Genomic DNA, 23,596 nt, shown 5'->3' on the forward strand with positions numbered 1-23,596 from the left:
CTAGTCCCCTCCTATACACTACACACACAACCATTCCACTATATATACTAGTCCCCTCCTATACACTACACACACACAACCATTCCACTATATATCTAGTCCCCTCCTATACACTACACACACACAAACCATTCCACTATATATTCTAGTCCCCTCCTATACACTACACACACACAACCATTCCACTATATATTCTAGTCCCCTCCTATACACTACACACACACAACCATTCCACTATATATTCTAGTCCCCTCCTATACACGACACACACACACAACCATTCCACTAAATATTCTAGTCCCCTCCTATACACTACACACACAAACCATTCCACTATATATTCTAGTCCCCTCCTATACACTACACACACACAACCATTCCACTATATATTCTAGTCCTCCTCACTATACACTACTACACACACACACACATTCCACTATATATTCTAGTCCCCTCCTATACACTACACACACACAACCATTCCACTATATATTCTAGTCCCCTCCTATACACTACACACACACAACCATTCCACTATATATTCTAGTCCCCTCCTATACACACTACACACACACAACCATTCCACTATATATTCTAGTCCCCTCCTATACACTACACACACACAACCATTCCACTATATATTCTAGTCCCCTCCTATACACTACACACACACAACCATTCCACTTCCACTATATATTCTAGTCCCCTCCTATACACTACACACACACAACCATTCCACTATACATTCTAGTCCCCTCCTATACACTACACACACACAACCATTCCACTATATATTCTAGTCCCCTCCTATACACTACACACACACAACCATTCCACTATACATTCTAGTCCCCTCCTATAAACTACACACACACAACCATTCCACTATATATACTAGTCCCCTCCTATACACTACACACACACAACCATTCCACTATACATTCTAGTCCCCTCCTATACACTACACACACACAACCATTCCACTATATATTCTAGTCCCCTCCTATACACTACACACACACAACCATTCCACTATATATACTAGTCCCCTCCTATACACTACACACACACAACCATTCCACTATACATTCTAGTCCCCTCCTATACACTACACACACACACAACCATTCCACTATACATTCTAGTCCCCTCCTATAAACTACACACACACAACCATTACACTATATATACTAGTCCCCTCCTATACACTACACACACAACCATTCCACTATATATACTAGTCCCCTCCTATACACTACACACACACAACCATTCCACTATATATTCTAGTCCCCTCCTATACACTACACACACACAACCATTCCACTATATATTCTAGTCCCCTCCTATACACTACACACACACAACCATTCCACTATATATTCTAGTCCCCTCCTATACACTACACACACACAACCATTCCACTATATATACTAGTCCCCTCCTATACACTACACACACACAACCATTCCACTATATATTCTAGTCCCCTCCTATACACTACACACACACAACCATTCCACTATATATTCTAGTCCCCTCCTATACACTACACACACACAACCATTCCACTATATATTCTAGTCCCCTCCTATACACTACACACACACAACCATTCCACTATATATACTAGTCCCCTCCTATACACTACACACACACAACCATTCCACTATATATACTAGTCCCCTCCTATACACTACACACACACAACCATTCCACTATATATACTAGTCCCCTCCTATACACTACACACACACAACCATTCCACATATATACTAGTCCCCTCCTATACACTACACACACACAACCATTCCACTATATATACTAGTCCCCTCCTATACACTACACACACACAACCATTCCACTATATATACTAGTCCCCTCCTATACACTACACACACACAACCATTCCACTATATATACTAGTCCCTCCTATACACTACACACACACAACCATTCCACTATATATTCTAGTCCCCTCCTATACACTACACACACACAACCATTCCACTATATATACTAGTCCCCTCCTATACACTACACACACACAACCATTCCACTCTATATACTAGTCCCCTCCTATACACTACACACACACAACCATTCCACTATATATTCTAGTCCCCTCCTATACACTACACACACACAACCATTCCACTATATATTCTAGTCCCTCCTATACACTACACACACACAACATTCCACTATATATACTAGTCCCTCCTATACACTACACACACACAACCATTCCACTATATATACTAGTCCCTCCTATACACTACACACACACAACCATTCCACTATATATACTAGTCCCCTCCTATACACTACACACACACAACCATTCCACTATATATACTAGTCCCCTCCTATACACTACACACACACAACCATTCCACTATATATTCTAGTCCCCTCCTATACACTACACACACACAACCATTCCACTATATATACTAGTCCCCTCCTATACACTACACACACACAACCATTCCACTATATATACTAGTCCCCTCCTATACACTACACACACACAACCATTCCACTATATATACTAGTCCCCTCCTATACACTACACACACACAACCATTCCACTATATATACTAGTCCCCTCCTCCTATACACTACACACACACAACCATTCCACTATATATACTAGTCCCCTCCTATACACTACACACACACAACCATTCCACTATATATACTAGTCCCTCCTATACACTACACACACACAACCATTCCACTATATATTCTAGTCCCCTCCTATACACTACACACACACAACCATTCCACTATATATTCTAGTCCCTCCTATACACTACACACACACAACCATTTCACTATATATACTAGTCCCCTCACTATACACTACACACACACAAACCATTCCACTATATATTCTAGTCCCCTCCTATACACTACACACACACACCATTCCACTATATATTCTAGTCCCCTCCTATACACTACACACACACAACCATTCCACTATATATTCTAGTCCCTCCTATACACTACACACACACAACCATTCCACTATATATTCTAGTCCCCTCCTATACACTACACACACACAACCATTCCACTATATATTCTAGTCCCCTCCTATACACTACACACACACACCAACCATTCCACTATACTATTCTAGTCCCCTCCTATACACTACACACACACAACCATTCCACTATATATTCTAGTCCCCTCCTATACACTACACACACACACAACCATTCCACTATACATTCTAGTCCCCTCCTATACACTACACACACACAAACCATTCCACTATATATACTAGTCCCCTCCTATACACTACACACACACAACCATTCCACTATATATACTAGTCTAGTCCCACAACCATTCCTATACACTAGTCCCCTCCTATACACACACACAACCATTCCACTATATATTCTAGTCCCCTCCTATAAACTACACACACACAACCATTCCACTATATATATTCTAGTCCCCTCCTATACACTACACACACACAACCATTCCACTATATATTCTAGTCCCCTCCTATACACTACACACACACAACCATTCCACTATATATTCTAGTCCCCTCCTATACACTACACACACACAACCATTCCACTATATATACTAGTCCCCTCCTATACACTACACACACACAACCATTCCACTATATATACTAGTCCCTCCTATACACTACACACACACAACCATTCCACTATATATTCTAGTCCCCTCCTATACACTACACACACACAACCATTCCACTATATATTCTAGTCCCCTCCTATACACTACACACACACAACCATTCCACTATATATTCTAGTCCCCTCCTATACACTACACACACACAACCATTCCACTGTATATTCCATATATATTCTAGTCCCCTCCTATACACTACACACACACAACCATTCCACTATATATTCTAGTCCCCTCCTATACACTACACGCACACAACCATTCCACTATATATACTAGTCCCCTCCTATACACTACACACACACAACCATTCCACTATATATACTAGTCCCCTCCTATACACTACACACACACAACCATTCCACTATATATACTAGTCCTCCTATACACTACACACACACAACCATTCCACTATATATACTAGTCCCCTCCTATACACTACACACACACAACCACTTCTAGTCACACACACACAACCATTCCACTATATATACTAGTCCCCTCCTATACACTACACACACAACCATTCCACTATATATACTAGTCCCCTCCTATACACTACACACACACAACCATTCCACTATATATACTAGTCCCCCCTATACACTACACACACACAACCATTCCACTATATATACTAGTCCCCTCCTATACACTACACACACACAACCATTCCACTATATATACTAGTCCCCTCCTATACACTACACACACACAACCATTCCACTATATATACTAGTCCTCCCTATACACTACACACACACAACCATTCCACTATATATACTAGTCCCCTCCTATACACTACACACACACAACCATTCCACTATATATACTAGTCCCCTCCTATACACTACACACACACAACCATTCCACTATATATACTAGTCCCCTCCTATACACTACACACACACAACCATTCCACTATATATACTAGTCCCCTCCTATACACTACACACACACAACCATTCCACTATATATACTAGTCCCCTCCTATACACTACACACACACAACCATTCCACTATATATTCTAGTCCCCTCCTATACACTACACACACACAACCATTCCACTATATATTCTAGTCCCCTCCTATACACTACACACACACAACCATTCCACTATATATACTAGTCCCCTCCTATACACTACACACACACAACCATTCCACTATATATTCTAGTCCCCTCCTATACACTACACACACACAACCATTCCACTATATATACTAGTCCCCTCCTATACACTACACACACACAACCATTCCACTATATATACTAGTCCCCTCCTATACACTACACACACACAACCATTCCACTATATATACTAGTCCCCTCCTATACACTACACACACACAACCATTCCACTATATATACTAGTCCCCTCCTATACACTACACACACACAACCATTCCACTATATATACTAGTCCCCTCCTATACACTACACACACACAACCATTCCACTATATATACTAGTCCCCTCCTATACACTACACACACACAACCATTACACTATATATACTAGTCCGCTCCTATACACTACACACACACAACCATTCCACTATACATTCTAGTCCCCTCCTATACACTACACACACACAACCATTCCACTGTATATTCCACTATATATTCTAGTCCCCTCCTATACACTACACACACACAACCATTCCACTATATATTCTAGTCCTCCTATACACTACACACACACAACCATTCCACTATATATTCTAGTCCCCTCCTATACACTACACACACACAACCATTCCACTCTATATTCTAGTCCCCTCCTATACACTACACACACACAACCATTCCACTCTATATTCTAGTCCCCTCCTATACACTACACACACACAACCATTCCACTATATATTCTAGTCCCCTCCTATACACTACACACACACAACCATTCCACTATATATACTAGTCCCCTCCTATACACTACACACACACAACCATTCCACTATATATTCTAGTCCCCTCCTATACACTACACACACACAACCATTCCACTATATATACTAGTCCCCTCCTATACACTACACACACACAACCATTCCACTATATATACTAGTCCCCTCCTATACACTACACACACACAACCATTCCACTATATATACTAGTCCCCTCCTATACACTACACACACACAACCATTCCACTATATATACTAGTCCCCTCCTATACACTACACACACAACCATTCCACTATATATACTAGTCCCCTCCTATACACTACACACACACAACCATTCCACTATATATACTAGTCCCCTCCTATACACTACACACACACAACCATTCCACTATATATACTAGTCCCCTCCTATACACTACACACACACAAACCATTCCACTATATATACTAGTCCCTCCTATACACTACACACACACAACCATTCCACTATATATACTAGTCCCCTCCTATACACTACACACACACAACCATTCCACTATACATTCTAGTCCCCTCCTATACACTACACACACACAACCATTCCACTATATATTCTAGTCCCCTCCTATACACTACACACACACAACCATTCCACTATATATTCTAGTCCCCTCCTATACACTACACACACACAACCATTCCACTATATATTCTAGTCCCCTCCTATACACTACACACACACAACCATTCCACTATATATTCTAGTCCCCTCCTATACACTACACACACACAACCATTCCACTATATATTCTAGTCCCCTCCTATACACTACACACACACAACCATTCCACTCTATATTCTAGTCCCCTCCTATACACTACACACACACAACCATTCCACTATACATTCTAGTCCCCTCCTATAAACTACACACACACAACCATTTCACTATATATACTAGTCCCCTCCTATACACTACACACACACAACCATTCCACTATACATTCTAGTCCCCTCCTATACACTACACACACACAACCATTCCACTATATATTCTAGTCCCCTCCTATACACTACACACACACAACCATTCCACTATATATTCTAGTCCCCTCCTATACACTACACACACACAACCATTCCACTATACATTCTAGTCCCCTCCTATACACTACACACACACAACCATTCCACTGTATATTCCACTATATATTCTAGTCCCCTCCTATACACTACACACACACAACCATTCCACTATATATTCTAGTCCCCTCCTATACACTACACACACACAACCATTCCACTCTATATTCTAGTCCCCTCCTATACACTACACACACACAACCATTCCACTCTATATTCTAGTCCCCTCCTATACACTACACACACACAACCATTCCACTATATATTCTAGTCCCCTCCTATACACTACACACACACAACCATTCCACTATATATTCTAGTCCCCTCCTATACACTACACACACACAACCATTCCACTATATATACTAGTCCCCTCCTATACACTATACACACACAACCATTCCACTATATATACTAGTCCCCTCCTATACACTACACACACACAACCATTCCACTATATATACTAGTCCCCTCCTATACACTACACACACACAACCATTCCACTATATATACTAGTCCCCTCCTATACACTACACACACACAACCATTCCACTATATATTCTAGTCCTCCTATACACTATACACACACAACCATTCCACTATATATACTAGTCCCCTCCTATACACTACACACACACAACCATTCCACTATATATACTAGTCCCCTCCTATACACTACACACACACAACCATTCCACTATATATACTAGTCCCTCCTATACACTACACACACACAACCATTACACTATATATACTAGTCCTCCTATACACTACACACACACAACCATTCCACTATATATACTAGTCCTCCTATACACTACACACACACAACCATTCCACTATATATACTAGTCCCCTCCTATACACTACACACACACAACCATTCCACTATATATACTAGTCCCCTCCTATACACTACACACACACAACCATTCCACTCTATATTCTAGTCCCCTCCTATACACTACACACACACAACCATTCCACTATATATACTAGTCCCCTCCTATACACTACACACACACAACCATTACACTATATATACTAGTCCCCTCCTATACACTACACACACACAACCATTCCACAATACATTCTAGTCCCCTCCTATACACTACACACACAACCATTCCACTAAATATTCTAGTCCCCTCCTATACACTACACACACACAACCATTCCACTCTATATTCTAGTCCCCTCCTATACACGACACACACACAACCATTCCACAATACATTCTAGTCCCCTCCTATACACTACACACACACAACCATTCCACTAAATATTCTAGTCCCCTCCTATACACTACACACACACAACCATTCCACTGAATATTCCACTATATATTCTAGTCCCCTCCTATACACCACACACACACAACCATTCCACTATATATTCTAGTCCCCTCCTATACACGACACACACACAACCATTCCACTATATATTCTAGTCCCCTCCTATACACTACACACACAACCATTCCACTATATATTCCACTATATATTCTAGTCCCCTCCTATACATTACACACACACAACCATTCCACTAAATATTCTTGTCCCCTCCTATATACGACACACACACAACCATTCCACTATATATTCCACTATATATTCTAGTCCCCTCCTATACACTACACACACACAACCATTACACTATATATTCTAGTCCCCTCCTATACACTACACCCACACAACCATTACACTATATATTGTAGTCCCCTCCTATACACTACACACACACAACCATTCCACTATATATTCTAGTCCCATTAGATGTGACTTTATTATCATAGACAGTGAAGGAGACGAGCAGATCAAATGGAACAATTCTGGATAGAGTATCTGGATAAGAAATCATTGAAACCTAATTACCTAATTATAACACTTTGACTGTGTTCACATAGTATTTTTGTTTTCTCTCAATTAGTCCAACAATTGCACTGTTGCCATAAATGCTGATGTATGGTATAATTGTGATTTCTGATTTTGTTTGTAGCGCTGTTTCTTCATTAGGAGATACAGACATCTCTGGGCATACCATCAACTCGCTTCACAGTAGCACTGTGTATAGGTTAGCTTAGAATACACCCCTATAGTCTTGACAGAGATATTAGTTACCAGTAGACATAACAATCTCTCTCCCATGGACCATTGCATTAGCTCGGCCTCAACCAGACCCCTCGTCTAAGGAATGGGCCCTTATGAAGATGATTCTCCACACTCTAACCTCCACAACGTAACATCCAAAAACTATTCTACTCTATAGGATCCAGCAGTGGTCTGTAGTGTTGGGTGTCAAAGCCACATGTTCTGGTGCGTCTTATTCCTGCCCTCTAATGGCTATATTCCACACACACAGGCCAGGTCTCCAGCTTCACCGATGCCCTGTGGAATTTGGAGGGTAGCGGGGGGAATGGTACAGTATCCCTCCCTTCAGTTCTGCCTGACACAACTGTGACTAACAGTCAGGGGCCCATCTGCTCGACCTAAGGGCCCCCGAGAGCCCCCGCATGGCCCCCGCCGCCAGCCTAACACACACACTCAGCAAATCAGAGAAACTTACACAACACTGTACTACCAAAACAACGCTACACATTTATATTCTGTACTGAACTGGTGGCTGGGGTTCCTATCCTGTGAAATGTTGGGAGGGGGGGAATTGTACGTTGTTAAAGGCTAAGGGTACGGTAGTGTGCAGATGGATATTGCGTCTTCTTGCGGTTGTGTATTATCGGGTTTTGGCCCTTTGACACTTTTTCTCTCTCTTGTTTGAGATACTGTGTATGTTTTAGAGATGCAAGACATTTAGAATTCCCCTTTTGTCCTCTCCTAAACAAGTGTCCTGTCGAGTCTGTGACAAAACCAACTACTTACTGCAACATCTTCCAAACTACCGTCTTCCAAACTGCCTGTCCAAACTGCCTGTCCAAACTGCCATCTTCCAAACTGCCGTCTTCCAACCTGCCTGTCCAAACTGCCATCTTCCAAACTGCCGTCTTCCAAACTGCCTGTCCAAATCAACAACAGAACAACTGTTTTTTTTCTCCACTTCTGCTCTCGTTCGTTGGAAACTGAGAATGTGAAATGCATTATTTTCTACCCATTGGAACAAGGATGTTCGTTGTCAGTTACTAACCACTAAAAGTATTTTGATGAAAGTATTATGATGTGAGAGCCATTTGGGTGAGTTGAAACTCCCTTCAAGATGATAACTATGCATGGAGCACTCGATCGCCTGGGTCCACACTGCACTGAGATGCCTGTCTCGCTTGACTCTACAGACCTAGTGTGTGTGATGAATGACATGTACTATGGAGAATGTCGTCTGGCTCTGGTATTTTGCACAGTTTGTCTGTCAATACAGAATTTTCAATCTGCAACATTCATTTAAAAGACTGTGTTGAGGAATGTGTCAAAAGTAGGGTTATGTAAAAATATAAATACAAGTATTGATAAGAACATTTATTTTGTCTTTTTCCCTCTTTCTTAACTCTTGTGTACTAACCACTTAGTTTCTAACTGAGCCAGTTGGACGGAGGTTCTATTCACCCTGCTGCCACCGGAGGGAGCACTAACACTAAGTCTCAATATAGCAACATACAGGAAACTGAGGTGTTGTGTTTTCCACTCTGTTTTTATAGATGCCCCCATTGAGTATGCAGTTAAATTCTATGACAACGGTTACCTTGCTCTTCCCAAGACTATCTTCCCCAGAAGGTGAGCCAGAGTTTCCCAAGTGGAGAAGGAAGTAACTTTCTTTAAGCTGATCAATTTCCTTCTCTACAATTGTCACTATTGTATTGAGACATTGACATGGTCTAGGTAGTTTTAAAACCATGTCTGGGTCCCCCCTCTGTCTTTCTCTCTCCCTCTCCCCCTCTTACACTCTCTTTCTCCATGTGTACAGTGCATTTGGAAAGCATTCAAACCCCTTGACTTTTTCCACATTTTGTTATGTTACAGCCTTATTGTAAAATTGATTAAATAGTTTTATTCCTCATCAATCTACACAAAATACCCCATAAGGACAAAGCAAAAACAGGTTTCAAGACATTTTTGCTAATGTATGAAAAATTCAACGCTGAAACATCACATTTACATAAGTATTCAGACACTTTACTCAGTACTTTGTAGAAGCACCTTTGGCAGCGATTACAGCCTCAATTCTTCTTGGGTATGGTGCTACAAGCTTGGCACACCTGTATTTGGAAAGTTTTTCCCATTATTCTCTTCAGATCCTCTCTTCAGATCCTCTCTGTCAGGTTGGATGTGGAGCGTTGCTGCACAGCTATTTTCAGGTCTCTCCAGAGATGTTTGATCAGGTTCAAGTCCAGGCTCTGGCTGGGCCACTCAAATACATTCCCAAAACCACTCCTGTGTTGTCTTGGCTGTGTGCTTAGGGTCATTGTCCTGTTGGAAGGAGTTCAATTTCAAGTCTCATAGTAAAGGGTCTGAATACTTATGTAAAAATTGTATTTCTGTTCTTTATTTTTAATACATTTGCAATCATTTTCTAAAAACCTGTTTTCTTCATTATGGGGTATTGTGTGTAGATTAATGAGGGATTTTGTTTATTTAATCCATTTGAGAACAAGGCTGTAATGTAACAAATTGTTAAAAAAAAGAAGAAAAAAAGGAAGGGGTATGAATACTTTCTGAATGCAATGTATGTGTGTTATAATGTCTGTGTGTGTGTTATAATGTCTGTGTGTGTGTTATAATGTCTGTATGTGTGTTATAATGTCTGTGTGTGTGTTATAATGTCTGTGTGTGTGTTATAATGTCTGTATGTGTGTTATAATGTCTGTGTGTGTGTTATAATGTCTGTGTGTGTGTTATAATGTCTGTGTGTGTGTTATAATGTCTGTGTGTCTGTGTGTGTGTTATAATGTCTGTGTATAATGTCTGTGTGTGTTTATAATGTCTGTATGTGTGTTATAATGTCTGTGTGTGTGTTATAATGTCTGTGTGTGTGTTATAATGTCTGTATGTGTGTTATAATGTCTGTGTGTGTGTTATATAATGTCTGTGTGTGTGTTATAATGTCTGTGTGTGTTATAATGTTATAATGTCTGTATGTGTGTTATAATGTCTGTGTGTGTGTTATAATGTCTGTGTGTGTGTTATAATGTCTGTGTGTGTGTTATAATGTCTGTATGTGTGTTATAATGTCTGTATGTGTGTTATAATGTCTGTATGTATAATGTCTGTGTGTGTGTTATAATGTCTGTGTGTGTGTTATAATGTCTGTGTGTGTGTATAATGTCTGTGTGTGTGTTATAATGTCTGTGTGTGTGTTATAATGTCTGTGTGTGTGTTATAATGTCTGTATGTGTGTTATAATGTCTGTGTGTGTGTTATAATGTCTGTGTGTGTTTATAATGTCTGTGTCTGTGTGTGTGTTATAATGTCTGTGTGTGTTATAATGTCTGTTATAATGTCTGTGTGTGTGTTATAATGTCTGTATGTGTGTTATAATGTCTGTGTGTGTGTTATAATGTCTGTGTGTGTGTTATAATGTCTGTATGTGTGTTATAATGTCTGTGTGTGTGTTATAATGTCTGTATGTGTGTTATAATGTCTGTGTGTGTGTTATAATGTCTGTATGTGTGTTATAATGTCTGTGTGTGTGTTATAATGTCTGTATGTGTGTTATAATGTCTGTGTGTGTGTTATAATGTCTGTGTGTGTGTTATAATGTCTGTATGTGTGTTATAATGTCTGTGTGTGTGTTATAATGTCTGTATGTGTGTTATAATGTCTGTATGTGTGTTATAATGTCTGTATGTGTGTTATAATGTCTGTGTGTGTGTTATAATGTCTGTGTGTGTGTTATAATGTCTGTGTGTGTGTTATAATGTCTGTGTGTGTGTTATAATGTCTGTGTGTGTTATAATGTCTGTGTGTGTGTTATAATGTCTGTATGTGTGTTATAATGTCTATGTGTGTTATAATGTCTGTATGTGTGTTATAATGTCTGTATGTGTGTTATAATGTCTGTATGTGTGTTATAATGTCTGTGTGTGTGTTATAATGTCTGTGTGTGTGTTATAATGTCTGTGTGTGTGTTATAATGTCTGTGTGTGTGTTATAAATGTCTGTATGTGTGTTATAATGTTATAATGTCTGTGTGTGTGTTATAATGTCTGTATGTGTGTTATAATGTCTGTGTGTGTGTTATAATGTCTGTATGTGTGTTATAATGTCTGTGTGTGTGTTATAATGTCTGTATGTGTGTTATAATGTCTGTATGTGTGTTATAATGTCTGTATGTGTGTTATAATGTCTGTATGTGTGTTATAATGTCTGTTATAATGTCTGTTGTGTGTTATAATGTCTGTGTGTGTGTTATAATGTCTGTATGTGTGTTATAATGTCTGTATGTGTGTTATAATGTCTGTGTGTGTGTGTTATAATGTCTGTATGTGTGTTATAATGTCTGTGTGTGTGTTATAATGTCTGTATGTGTGTTATAATGTCTGTGTGTGTGTTATAATGTCTGTATGTGTGTTATAATGTCTGTGTGTGTGTTATAATGTCTGTGTGTGTGTTATAATGTCTGTGTGTGTTATAATGTCTGTATGTGTGTTATAATGTCTGTATGTGTGTTATAATGTCTGTGTGTGTGTTATAATGTCTGTGTGTGTGTTATAATGTCTGTATGTGTGTTATAATGTCTGTATGTGTGTTATAATGTCTGTATGTGTGTTATAATGTCTGTATGTGTGTTATAATGTCTGTATGTGTGTTATAATGTCTGTGTGTGTGTTATAATGTCTGAGTGTGTGTTATGTGTGCATGTGTGTTATAATGTCTGTATTTGTGTTATAATGTATGTGTGTGTGTTATAATGTCTGTATGTGTGTTATAATGTCTGTGTGTGTGTATGTCTCTGTATGTGTGTGTGTGCTATAATGTCTGTATGTGTGTTATAATGTATGTGTGTGTGTTATAATGTCTGTGTGTGTATGTGTGTGTTGCAGTGGCACTGACACTCCAGAGACCATTGAGCTGGAAATCAAGGTCAACAGCAACTCCAAAGAGGGCCTGATCCTGTGGCAGGGAGTGGTATGTCCTAACCTGACCACCGTACTCATGCACCCCCGGGGCAATACTCAGCACTATTTTTCATCCTTACTATCTAATCACATATTTACCAATAACCTACCATACAGAACTTTGATTCAGCACTTCCGTTTACACTCACTGTCATTAATAATAGTAATTATAATAATACATTGGATTTGTGTCTCGCTTTTCTAAGACTAAAAGTGGTTCACTGGCATTCAACCGCTCTTTTCCTTTTGGTTGTTTCTCATGTTTTTAACTGGCTCTCACATCTCACTTCTTTCTCATTGTATTGAGATTGATGTAACTTACAGACTGGCTGTCGGTTTGGCATGTTGGCTCTGAGTGAGCCACGTCACAGTTCCAGGTTCAGGCATGGTTTGGCATGTTGGCTCTGAGCGAGCCACGTCACAGTTCCAGGTTCAGGCATGGTTTGGCATGTTGGCTCTGAGCGAGCCATGTCACAGTTCCAGGTTCAGGCATGGTTTGGCATGTTGGCACAGTTCCAGGTTCAGGCATGGTTTGGCATGTTGGCTCTGAGTGAGCCACGTCACAGTTCCAGGTTCAGGCATGGTTTGGCATGTTGCCTCTGAGCGAGCCACTTCACAGTTCCAGGTTCAGGCATGGTTTGGCATGTTGGCTCTGAGCGAGCCACGTCACAGTTCCAGGTTCAGGCATGGTTTGGCATGTTGGCTCTGAGCGAGCCACGTCACAGTTCCAGGTTCAGGCATGGTTTGGCATGTTGGCTCTGAGTGAGCCACGTCACAGTTCCAGGTTCAGGCATGGTTTGGCATGTTGCCTCTGAGCGAGCCACTTCACAGTTCCAGGTTCAGGCATGGTTTGACATGTTGGCTCTGAGCGAGCCACGTCACAGTTCCAGGTTCAGGCATGGTTTGACATGTTGGCTCTGAGCGAGCCACGTCACAGTTCCAGGTTCAGGCATGGTTTGGCATGTTGGCTCTGAACGAGCCACGGTTTGGCATGTTGGCAGTTCCAGGTTCAGGCATGGTTTGGCATGTTGGCTCTGAGCGAGCCACGTCAGTTCCAGGTTCAGGCATGGTTTGGCATGTTGGCTCTGAGCGAGCCACGTCACAGTTCCAGGTTCAGGCATGGTTTGGCATGTTGGCTCTGAGCGAGCCACGTCACAGTTCCAGGTTCAGGCATGGTTTGGCATGTTGGCTCTGAGCGAGCCACGTCACAGTTCCAGGTTCAGGCATGGTTTGGCATGTTGGCTCTGAGCGAGCCACGTCACAGTTCCAGGTTCAGGCATGGTTTGGCATGTTGGCTCTGAGCGAGCCACGTCACAGTTCCACGTTCAGGCATGGTTTGGCATGTTGGCTCTGAGCGAGCCACGTCACAGTTCCACTTTTTTTGGCATGGTTTGGCATGTTGGCTCTGAGCAAGCCACGTCACAGTTCCAGGTTCAGGCATGGTTTGGCATGTTGGCTCTGAGCGAGCCACGTCACAGTTCCACTTTTTTTGGCATGGTTTGGCATGTTGGCTCTGAGCAAGCCACGTCACAGTTCCAGGTTCAGGCATGGTTTGGCATGTTGGCTCTGAGCGAGCCACGTCACAGTTCCAGGTTCAGGCATGGTTTGGCATGTTGGCTCTGAGCAAGCCACGTCACAGTTCCACGTTCAGGCATGGTTTGGCATGGTTTTGACAGCACTGTTTTGATTGACTGCACTGCATGTTGCCTGGTTGTTGCTTTGCCTCTCTAACCCGAGCCCCTTCCCATCTTCCCCAGGAGTCAGTTAATGGCGCTAGCCATTTCCGCAAGATGCATGCTAGTAAAAAGGTATCCACCTCACCAAAACACCTGGTAAATATGGTATATTTCAGGATATGTACTTCATGTATAGATATATTGTAAGATGCTTTGACAGTCTTACACTATATCTATACCATAACTATGGAATACATGTTTTGAACTTGTGTTGTTTTCTCCGGCTGGAGCAGCCTACTAGCTTTAATTAACAATTAAATACAATCATTCAATCCTTAACAATAATATGTATGTTGTATAATATGCACGATGGCTGTGACAGCTTCAATGCTCATTGTTATGTTGCATGTAACATTTGTTCTGTACTACCAAAAGGAGCTTGTTTCAGGTTTGTGATCAAAGCCTGAATAGGTATAAAAATATATTTGTGTGTATCTTATACAATACAGGGAACTCCACAAGTCTTCATACAAACCCTGTGCGCTCAGTATATGAAAAAATCCATTATGGTTTTACTGTATGATCCAGATATACAGTATGTTAGATATACTGTGTACAGTATATCCCCCATGCTCAACTGGCTGACCGCGGTCCGATTTGGACCCAGAATGGGGTCAATACGGACCGCGGTTCTCAACTACTTGGTTGGGCTTCAACCCGTGGTATCATATAAACACACATAAGACATGGATTCTCTGCAAAATGTGAAGAATTGTGGGAAATTAGGTTTAAAATTACAACATTTTCTCTCCTCCAACAAAAACAGTGTGAGCAGTTTGGGGTTGCGAGGTGGGGGTTTGTTACTACGCCAAAAAATTACAATATTCATCCAGACCTTTGCCACCTAGGAAATGTGTCTGACCAGACCTTCTCAAGTAGAATTTGAGTATATCTACTGTATATGATACAGTATATGCTATTTTACTGTCTGTCATTATACTGTCATAACCTTCCTATAATTTGTCATCTAAATAACTTTATTTCTAGGAACTTGGAGATCAAGGCAAGGGCAAGGACTTTATCAGTCTTGGTCTGCAAAACGGACACTTTGTCTTCAGGTAAGAAAGCATCACAGGCATCACTGTGGTGGTATCCTAAGGAATATGCCCATGCTGTTCGTATATCTGATTGGTAAAGTAAATATTGTTTGCACCAGTCCTAAATAAGCACATACGGTGGGGTCCAAAATGATTGACACCTGTCATAAAGGTGAGCAAGAATGACTGTATAAAATAAATCATTAAAATACTGAGCTATATTGTATACTCTTCTTTATCAAGGGTCTAAGTAATTTCAGGCCCCAATGTAGGTCTTTATTCTCCTCTATGTAGTCCCAGTAGTAATGCTGTTGTTGCATATTCCCTGTCTGTCCACAGCTACCAGCTGGGCAGTGGTGAGTCTCAGATCCAGTCCAGAGAGCCCATCAACGATGGCAGATGGCACAAGGTCACTGCTGTGAGGTAACACACAGTACATGACCTTCCACTCTCATGCTCCGTTACAACTTGTATTATTCACCTCTTATTCCACATACAGTGGAAGATCTACTGTTAATAGAATAGAAAATGTTTATAGTTTTATTTTCTCAACGAATGTTCTCTGTGCTTTGTGATGAAGTGTAATGATTATACGAGTAAGGAACGTTTTGTTCTGTGTGTGTGTGATCAGAACTGGTAAACAGGGATATATTCAGATAGACGGAGGAGCCATTCAACGAGGACAATCACAAGGCAAAAGCATCATGGTGAACACCAAAGGCAACGTATACCTGGGTACGTGTGCTTCTTCCCGTTAGGGACATGTTGGGAAAATGTCAAGTATTCATTTTCAAGGTCTCCAAAAAGTTTGAAAGTACAGTGTCCCAAATCTATAGGCAAATGACTGATTGACAGAGGTGATATTGTGTCTTCTCTAAGGACATGCACTGAGGTTGTGTGCGTGCGTGTACTCATGTGTGTTTGTGTGTTACAGGTGGCGCCCCGGACATATTTGCGATGACGGGAGGGAAGTTCTCCTCGGGGCTCGAAGGTTGTGTGAGGAACCTGTCTCTGATGAACGCCCGGCCGGGAGAGCAGCTGGCCAGACCCATCGAGCTGCAGGCCACCGCAGAGAATGGCATCAACGTGGGCCGTTGCTCCTCATAGACCTACAGCAGCCCCCACACAAACACACACACACACAAACACACACACACACACAGACAGACACACAGACACACACACACACACACACACAGAGAGACTATGGAGACAAGATACACACAGACATTCACAGTTACACGCAAACACACAGAGACTTACATACATGCGTACACACAGTCAGTTTGATACAATTGTGGTGCTTTGCTCCTACCAAAAACAAAGATACACAACACAAAATGATATTTTGCTCTATGTGCATTAAACCAAAAAAAAAAAGAAAAAATGAAATGATATTAACAAGTCTTCACTTCCTCAGTGTTGTATTGTCAATGAAGGTCAAGGACTATTAACACAGATCCAGTACAGTTTACATACTCCCGGCAGTAGCTTTTAGCCATGACAACAAGAGAGTAAAACGCTATAGGCCTTCTACGATGGGTCAGATCCTATGGAGTTGGAGATGTTTTTACAGCACTGAATTTTTATTTATATACATATAAATATATATTATATATTTGTGGGGGAAACATGCAAACTAACCATAACTGCTCTACTTTGTCCTAGAGTTGATTCTGGGTTCTAATACTGTGTGTCCAGGGCTTTTTTATAGGGCCTAGTTGTGTTAATACTTGAAGACATTTAGGCCTTCTACTTTCTTCTTCACTTCTGTAGGGGAACCTGAGGGGCGAGCATGATCACAGCCTTGTCACACTATTGGTAGGGGGGTCACAGAGGTCACGTCACAAAGCAGCATCAAGACACATCTCAGGGGAAGACAGGATTTTAAAAACAAACAGACAGGATTTTAAAAACAAGCTATTAGAAGTAATGGTGCCATTCAATTCTGCCAAATCTTTTCTGATCTGATTCTAAAATACCTTGCCTTTCCATACCTAGCATGGTTGCCTCTTTTGTGTCTGTAAATTGTTTTTTTTTAAACTTGGTGCTATTAAGTCAGACATGAAAATACAGCGCACTAACACTCATGTGTCTGTCTCCTTATATTAATGTAGTACATATGTTGTTACATTTACTACTTTCTTTCACCTCTCCTGAGGTTGGGGAGGTTGTGTTGTTCTCCAGATTAAATCTGAGGTTTATTTTAGTATTTTTAGTGTGGCTCAGTCTCCTCATGAGTTCTATCTGATTGAGTAGATCTCAAAAGACATCAAGGTGGTGTTTTAAAGAATGAATGTAGATTGTATTTTGAAGTTTTTTTTTATTATGAGCGGTTCTGAGAATTCTAAGACATTTTGTAATGTTGCTTCTGCAGTCACAATCATATGCTTACTATTTCCAAGTCAGGTAAATATCAGTTTAGTCTGGGTATGTGGGGGTCCCAGGACCAACTTTGGGAAACCCTGATTTAGTAGACTATCTTATCCAGAGCAACTTACAGTAGTGCATGCACTATACATTTCTCATACTGGTCCACCGTGGGAATTGAACCCACAACTCTAGCGTTGCTAGTGCCATGCTCTACCAACTGAGCCACACGGGACCATATTTTTATCCCTATATGACATTGTGTGTGTACTGTATGTGATTGTACTAAATGCGTGTAAACTGTGTACTGTTGCTCTATGTGTGTGTACTTTATGTTCGCGTCTCGCCATCTAAATCCTCAGGAGGGTTAACGCAGAACTGCGTCAAGATGTTCCTCAGTCATTTTCAGGTTCAGTAGCAACTAGCCTCAGTAGGTCTCATAGAACTAACAGGTCTGACATGGAACTCTAGCAGCTGCATCATTTTGTTAGCTGTTGTACCTAACGCACTATGCAAGCAGATTCATACCAAAATAATTTGACATGGATATGGCTTCCATAACTTGGGGTAGACCGATTGGATGAGACGAACAGTAGACATACAGCAGACAGAGTAGATTACTTCAGTAGTGGGGGAAAACAGTTGAAACCTGCCTGGTGGGGTGCGTGCTAACTGTGACCTATGGAGCTCCAATGAGCACGCTCGCCCACACTGGTTGACCACATGACAAATATGGCATCATAGTTTCACAAACTTTTCACATTTTGTAAGTTTAAGATTATGTTGATTAATATTCTAAAAATGAGCACTATCATTTCACTTAAAGTTGCTTCATTTTTATTTATTTTTGTTTCTTTATTTGATTAATTTCTGTTGTTTATTTCAGGCTTGATTCTGCTGTTGTAGAGCAATCAGAAAAGCTTGCCATCATTTCTTTTCTTGCGTTATTGTGTATTCCCTCCCCACATCCCCATGCCCTTCATGTTGGATTTTTAATACCGTTCTTCTGTCTTCCCCGACTGAAGTTCCCACCATGACATATACAGTCTCAGTTGAGTGTCTGTGGAACAACTGTGGTAACTGACAGTAACATCAGCCCGAGAAGGGGTTGTCAACTGCTTTGTGCCAGACCCAAATAAATCTATGTGTATCTATAGATCTATATATACAGTATGGCTCTGGTTTGAAATGATAAAACGAAGGATTTTAGGCTCTGTATATCACATTGAGTAGAGTCACCATTACTCATTGGGAAAGGTTACAATGTGATTATTGTGTAATTGACAGGAGTAAACACTGCATAAACACAGATGAGAAAAACATCATACAATCACAAATCAATAATACATTGAATTCTCATTTGTGTATATCATCATAAGTTATATTTGGGTATGGTTGATGTACTGAGTATGTATGAAGTAAATATGGCCACTCATCATTGATGAAGATATTATTTAACCTTTTTTGACATTTTTAATATTGTCTCTGTTTCTTTTTTTGGATTAAGACATGTTGAAAAATACTGTCACAAATGTCTAGTGAATGGAAGTGTACTACACATAATATTATTGTCCATTGGATGATACTGCTCTTGTTCCTGACTGAACCATTTCCAGAGTTGAAAGGAATGACTCTTCCCCTCCCTCAGTGTTTCTTCATTAAAACAACATTCATGTGCTATTTAGAATCTTGCGAGTTGTTCTTTTCCCAGGCATATTATTTTTACCCAGTTCTATTATTATTTTCTTGTATCATTTTTTTAACGTTCTACAGACAGTTGTCCGATATAGTCCTCATTTATCTACGAATTCACTTTCAGATATCGCACACAGTCCCAGGATATCCAAATCAAATCAAATGTTATTCGGCACAGGTGAAATGCTTACTTACAAGCCCTTAACCAACAGTGCCGTTTTGAGAAAATACCCCCCAAAACGTTTGAGATGAGAATAACAAATAATTAAAGAACAGCAGTAAATAATGATTGATATGATGATACGATTGATAAGATTGAATGATACAAGTGATAAGATTGAATGATACAAGTGATAAGATTGAATGATACGATTGTTACCCTTCATCGTCATTATGTTCGCTCGTCATCTTTGGTGGGCCAGCTCTTTACCCAGGACCCGAGACAGTGTGATTCTCTATTACTCTATTACCAGGCCTATTGACAAAGTCAAGGTTCAATGTACCCAATGGAAGTTAGACCCAAATCAGGTTTCTGATATGGATAGCCTCAGGACCATAGAGATCTCTTATTACTGTAAATTATGATTATCAGATTAGATGAGGCATGACAAATGTTTATATATTAAGTAACTGTGGCAGCATTTAAAAATGCTTTTATATTTCATTTTTACTGTTCTGTTCTACCAGCATTACATACACATTACATTGCAACCGTGGAAGAAGAAGCATCCCAACAAATAGGTCCCATGAACACAAAGAAAAGTTAAGTTGTTATTGATTACTGGCCATGTAATATTGGAGACATACTACTGTATGCACATTGGCCAAACGTCAAAAGAGACGACAGAAGACATTCTTGCAGTTACAGCAAGTCAAACTGTAGTCATTGTTGAATTCACATTCGCTGCTGGGACTGCACGAGACAATCTAGCCTTAGGATACATACATTATATGTACAAAGGTATGTGGACACCACATCAAATTAGTGGATTTTGCTTTTTCAGACACACCAGTTGCTGACAGGTGTATAAAATCGAGCACACAGCCATGTACTCTCCATAGACAAACATTGGCAGAAGAACGTCCTTACTGAAGAGCTCAGTGACTTTCAACGTGGCACCATCATAAGATGCCACCTTTCCAGCAAGTCAGTTCTTCAAATTTCTGCCCTTCTAGAGCTTCCCTGGTAAACTGTAAGTGCTGTTATTGTGAAGTGGAAATGTCTAGGAACAACAGCGGCACAGCCGTGAAGTGGTAGGCCACACAAGCTCACAGAACGGGATTGCCAAGTGCTGAAGCACGTAACACCTGTCCTCGGTTGCAACACGTCACTACCAAGTTCCAAACGGCCTCTGGAAGCAACATCAGTACAATAACTGTTTGTCGGGAGCCTCATGAAATGGGTTTCCATGGCCAAGCATCCACACACAAGCCTAAGACCGTCATGTGCAATGCCAAGCATCAGCTGGAGTGGTGTAAAGCTCACCGCCATTGAACTCTGGAGCAGTGGAAACACGCTTCACCATCCGGCAATCTGACGGACAAATCTGGGTTTGGCGGATGCCAGGAGAGCGCTATCTGCCCCAATGCATAGAGCCAACTGTAAGGTTTGGTAGAGGAGGAATAATGATCTGGGGCTGTATTTCATGGTTCAAGCCCCTTAATTCCAGTGAAGGGAAATCTTAATGCTACAGTATACAATGGCATTCTAGATTACTCTGTGCTTCCAACTTTGTGGCAACAGTTTGGGGAATGTCCCTTTCTTGTTTCAACATGACAATGCCCCCATGCACAAAGCGAGGTCCATATAGAAATGGTTTGTCGAGATTGGTGTGGAAGAACTTGACTGGCCTGCACAGAGCCCTGACCTCAACCCCATTTAACACCTTTGGGATGAATTGGAATCCCGACGGCGAGCCAGGCCTAATCGCCCATCATCAGTCCCCGACCTCACTAATGTTCTTGTGGCTGAATGGAAGCAAGTCCCTGTAGCAATGTTCCACCATCTAGTGGAAAGCCTTCCCAGAAAAGTGGAGGCTGTTATAGAAGCAAAGGGGGGACCGACCCCATATTAATGCCCATGATCTTGGAATGAGATCTTCAACAAGCAGGTGTCCACATACTTTTGGTGATGTAATGTACTTCCAGAGACAAACACTTGGCAATGGATGGTTACATAACAAGATTAAATGCACCTTAGGCTGTTCTCAAGAAGCGTGGAAAGCTGCGCTGAAATTAAGTGTTGTGTCTTTACTATCATAAAATGTGAAAACTGAAAACAATTCTCTCTAATTATTATTAAGTGATTAAACTAATCATGTAAATTTATTTAACTAGGAAGTCGGGGCACCACGGAAAATGTTCAGAGTACAAAGTTATAATTTTCTGAATATAACTTTTCAGATATTTTAATATCTGATCAATTAGTCTTCTATTAATTTATTATTATTATTATTACCTTCGTCAGTCTCATCTGAACGCCGCAAATTGTTGGTTATCTACGCGAACCCAGCCTCTACTATGAATCATCCATACACAAATTGGCTCAATTATTTATTTACTAACTAACTAAATAATCACAGAAATACATAAACAAAGAGTAGATATTGGTTACTAACAATGATAGGAAAGAGTCCCTAGTGGGCTAAACCGATATGACCGCTTGGTGGACAAAGGGGTGGGACTGAGAAAGAGCAGGAAAGACAAATGGATTCATTACACACAGTCTATAATTATATACATTGAAATGCTAATCCTTCTCACATGAACGGCCGCTCATTCGAGAATAATTGCAAGTATATATTTACGCGGGTATGTCATTGTTGTCTTCTCTGTTGGATTCCGGTCCATCTGCTGGAGAATTCATCAGAGTCTCTCTGGTTGCGTTTTCCAGAAGATCAAAGTATTTTGTTCTTAGAATGGATACTTCAGAGTACCATTCAGAAATGTTCTCATAGAATAGATGTT

At 40.6% G+C, this 23,596-nt stretch overlaps 1 protein-coding gene across 50 annotated transcripts in view; it reads left to right on the forward strand.

Moving 5' to 3' along the window:
- Positions 1-20,614, forward strand: part of LOC118360765 (basement membrane-specific heparan sulfate proteoglycan core protein-like) — a 208,859-nt gene extending 188,245 nt beyond the window's left edge. For 3 of the 50 annotated variants that reach the window (XR_008085363.1, XR_008085401.1, XR_008085402.1), the window contains 5 exons: positions 9,093-9,149; positions 10,375-10,450; positions 13,717-14,221; positions 14,417-14,734; positions 14,850-15,212. Coding sequence is in view for 1 of the 50 variants with exons in the window: in XM_052485072.1 (XP_052341032.1) it covers positions 9,093-9,149; positions 10,375-10,450; positions 13,717-13,801; positions 16,515-16,585; positions 16,904-16,987; positions 17,196-17,299; positions 17,499-17,671 (650 nt within the window). In the remaining 49 variants the exon portion in view is untranslated. The other 47 variants (XR_008085383.1, XR_008085384.1, XR_008085393.1 and 44 more) reach the window with 47 other exon arrangements.
- The last annotated feature ends 2,982 nt before the right edge of the window (positions 20,615-23,596 follow it).

The sequence above is a fragment of the Oncorhynchus keta genome, chromosome 28 (genome assembly GCF_023373465.1).
Source record: "Oncorhynchus keta strain PuntledgeMale-10-30-2019 chromosome 28, Oket_V2, whole genome shotgun sequence".
NCBI classification, from domain to species: Eukaryota; Metazoa; Chordata; class Actinopteri; order Salmoniformes; family Salmonidae; genus Oncorhynchus; species Oncorhynchus keta.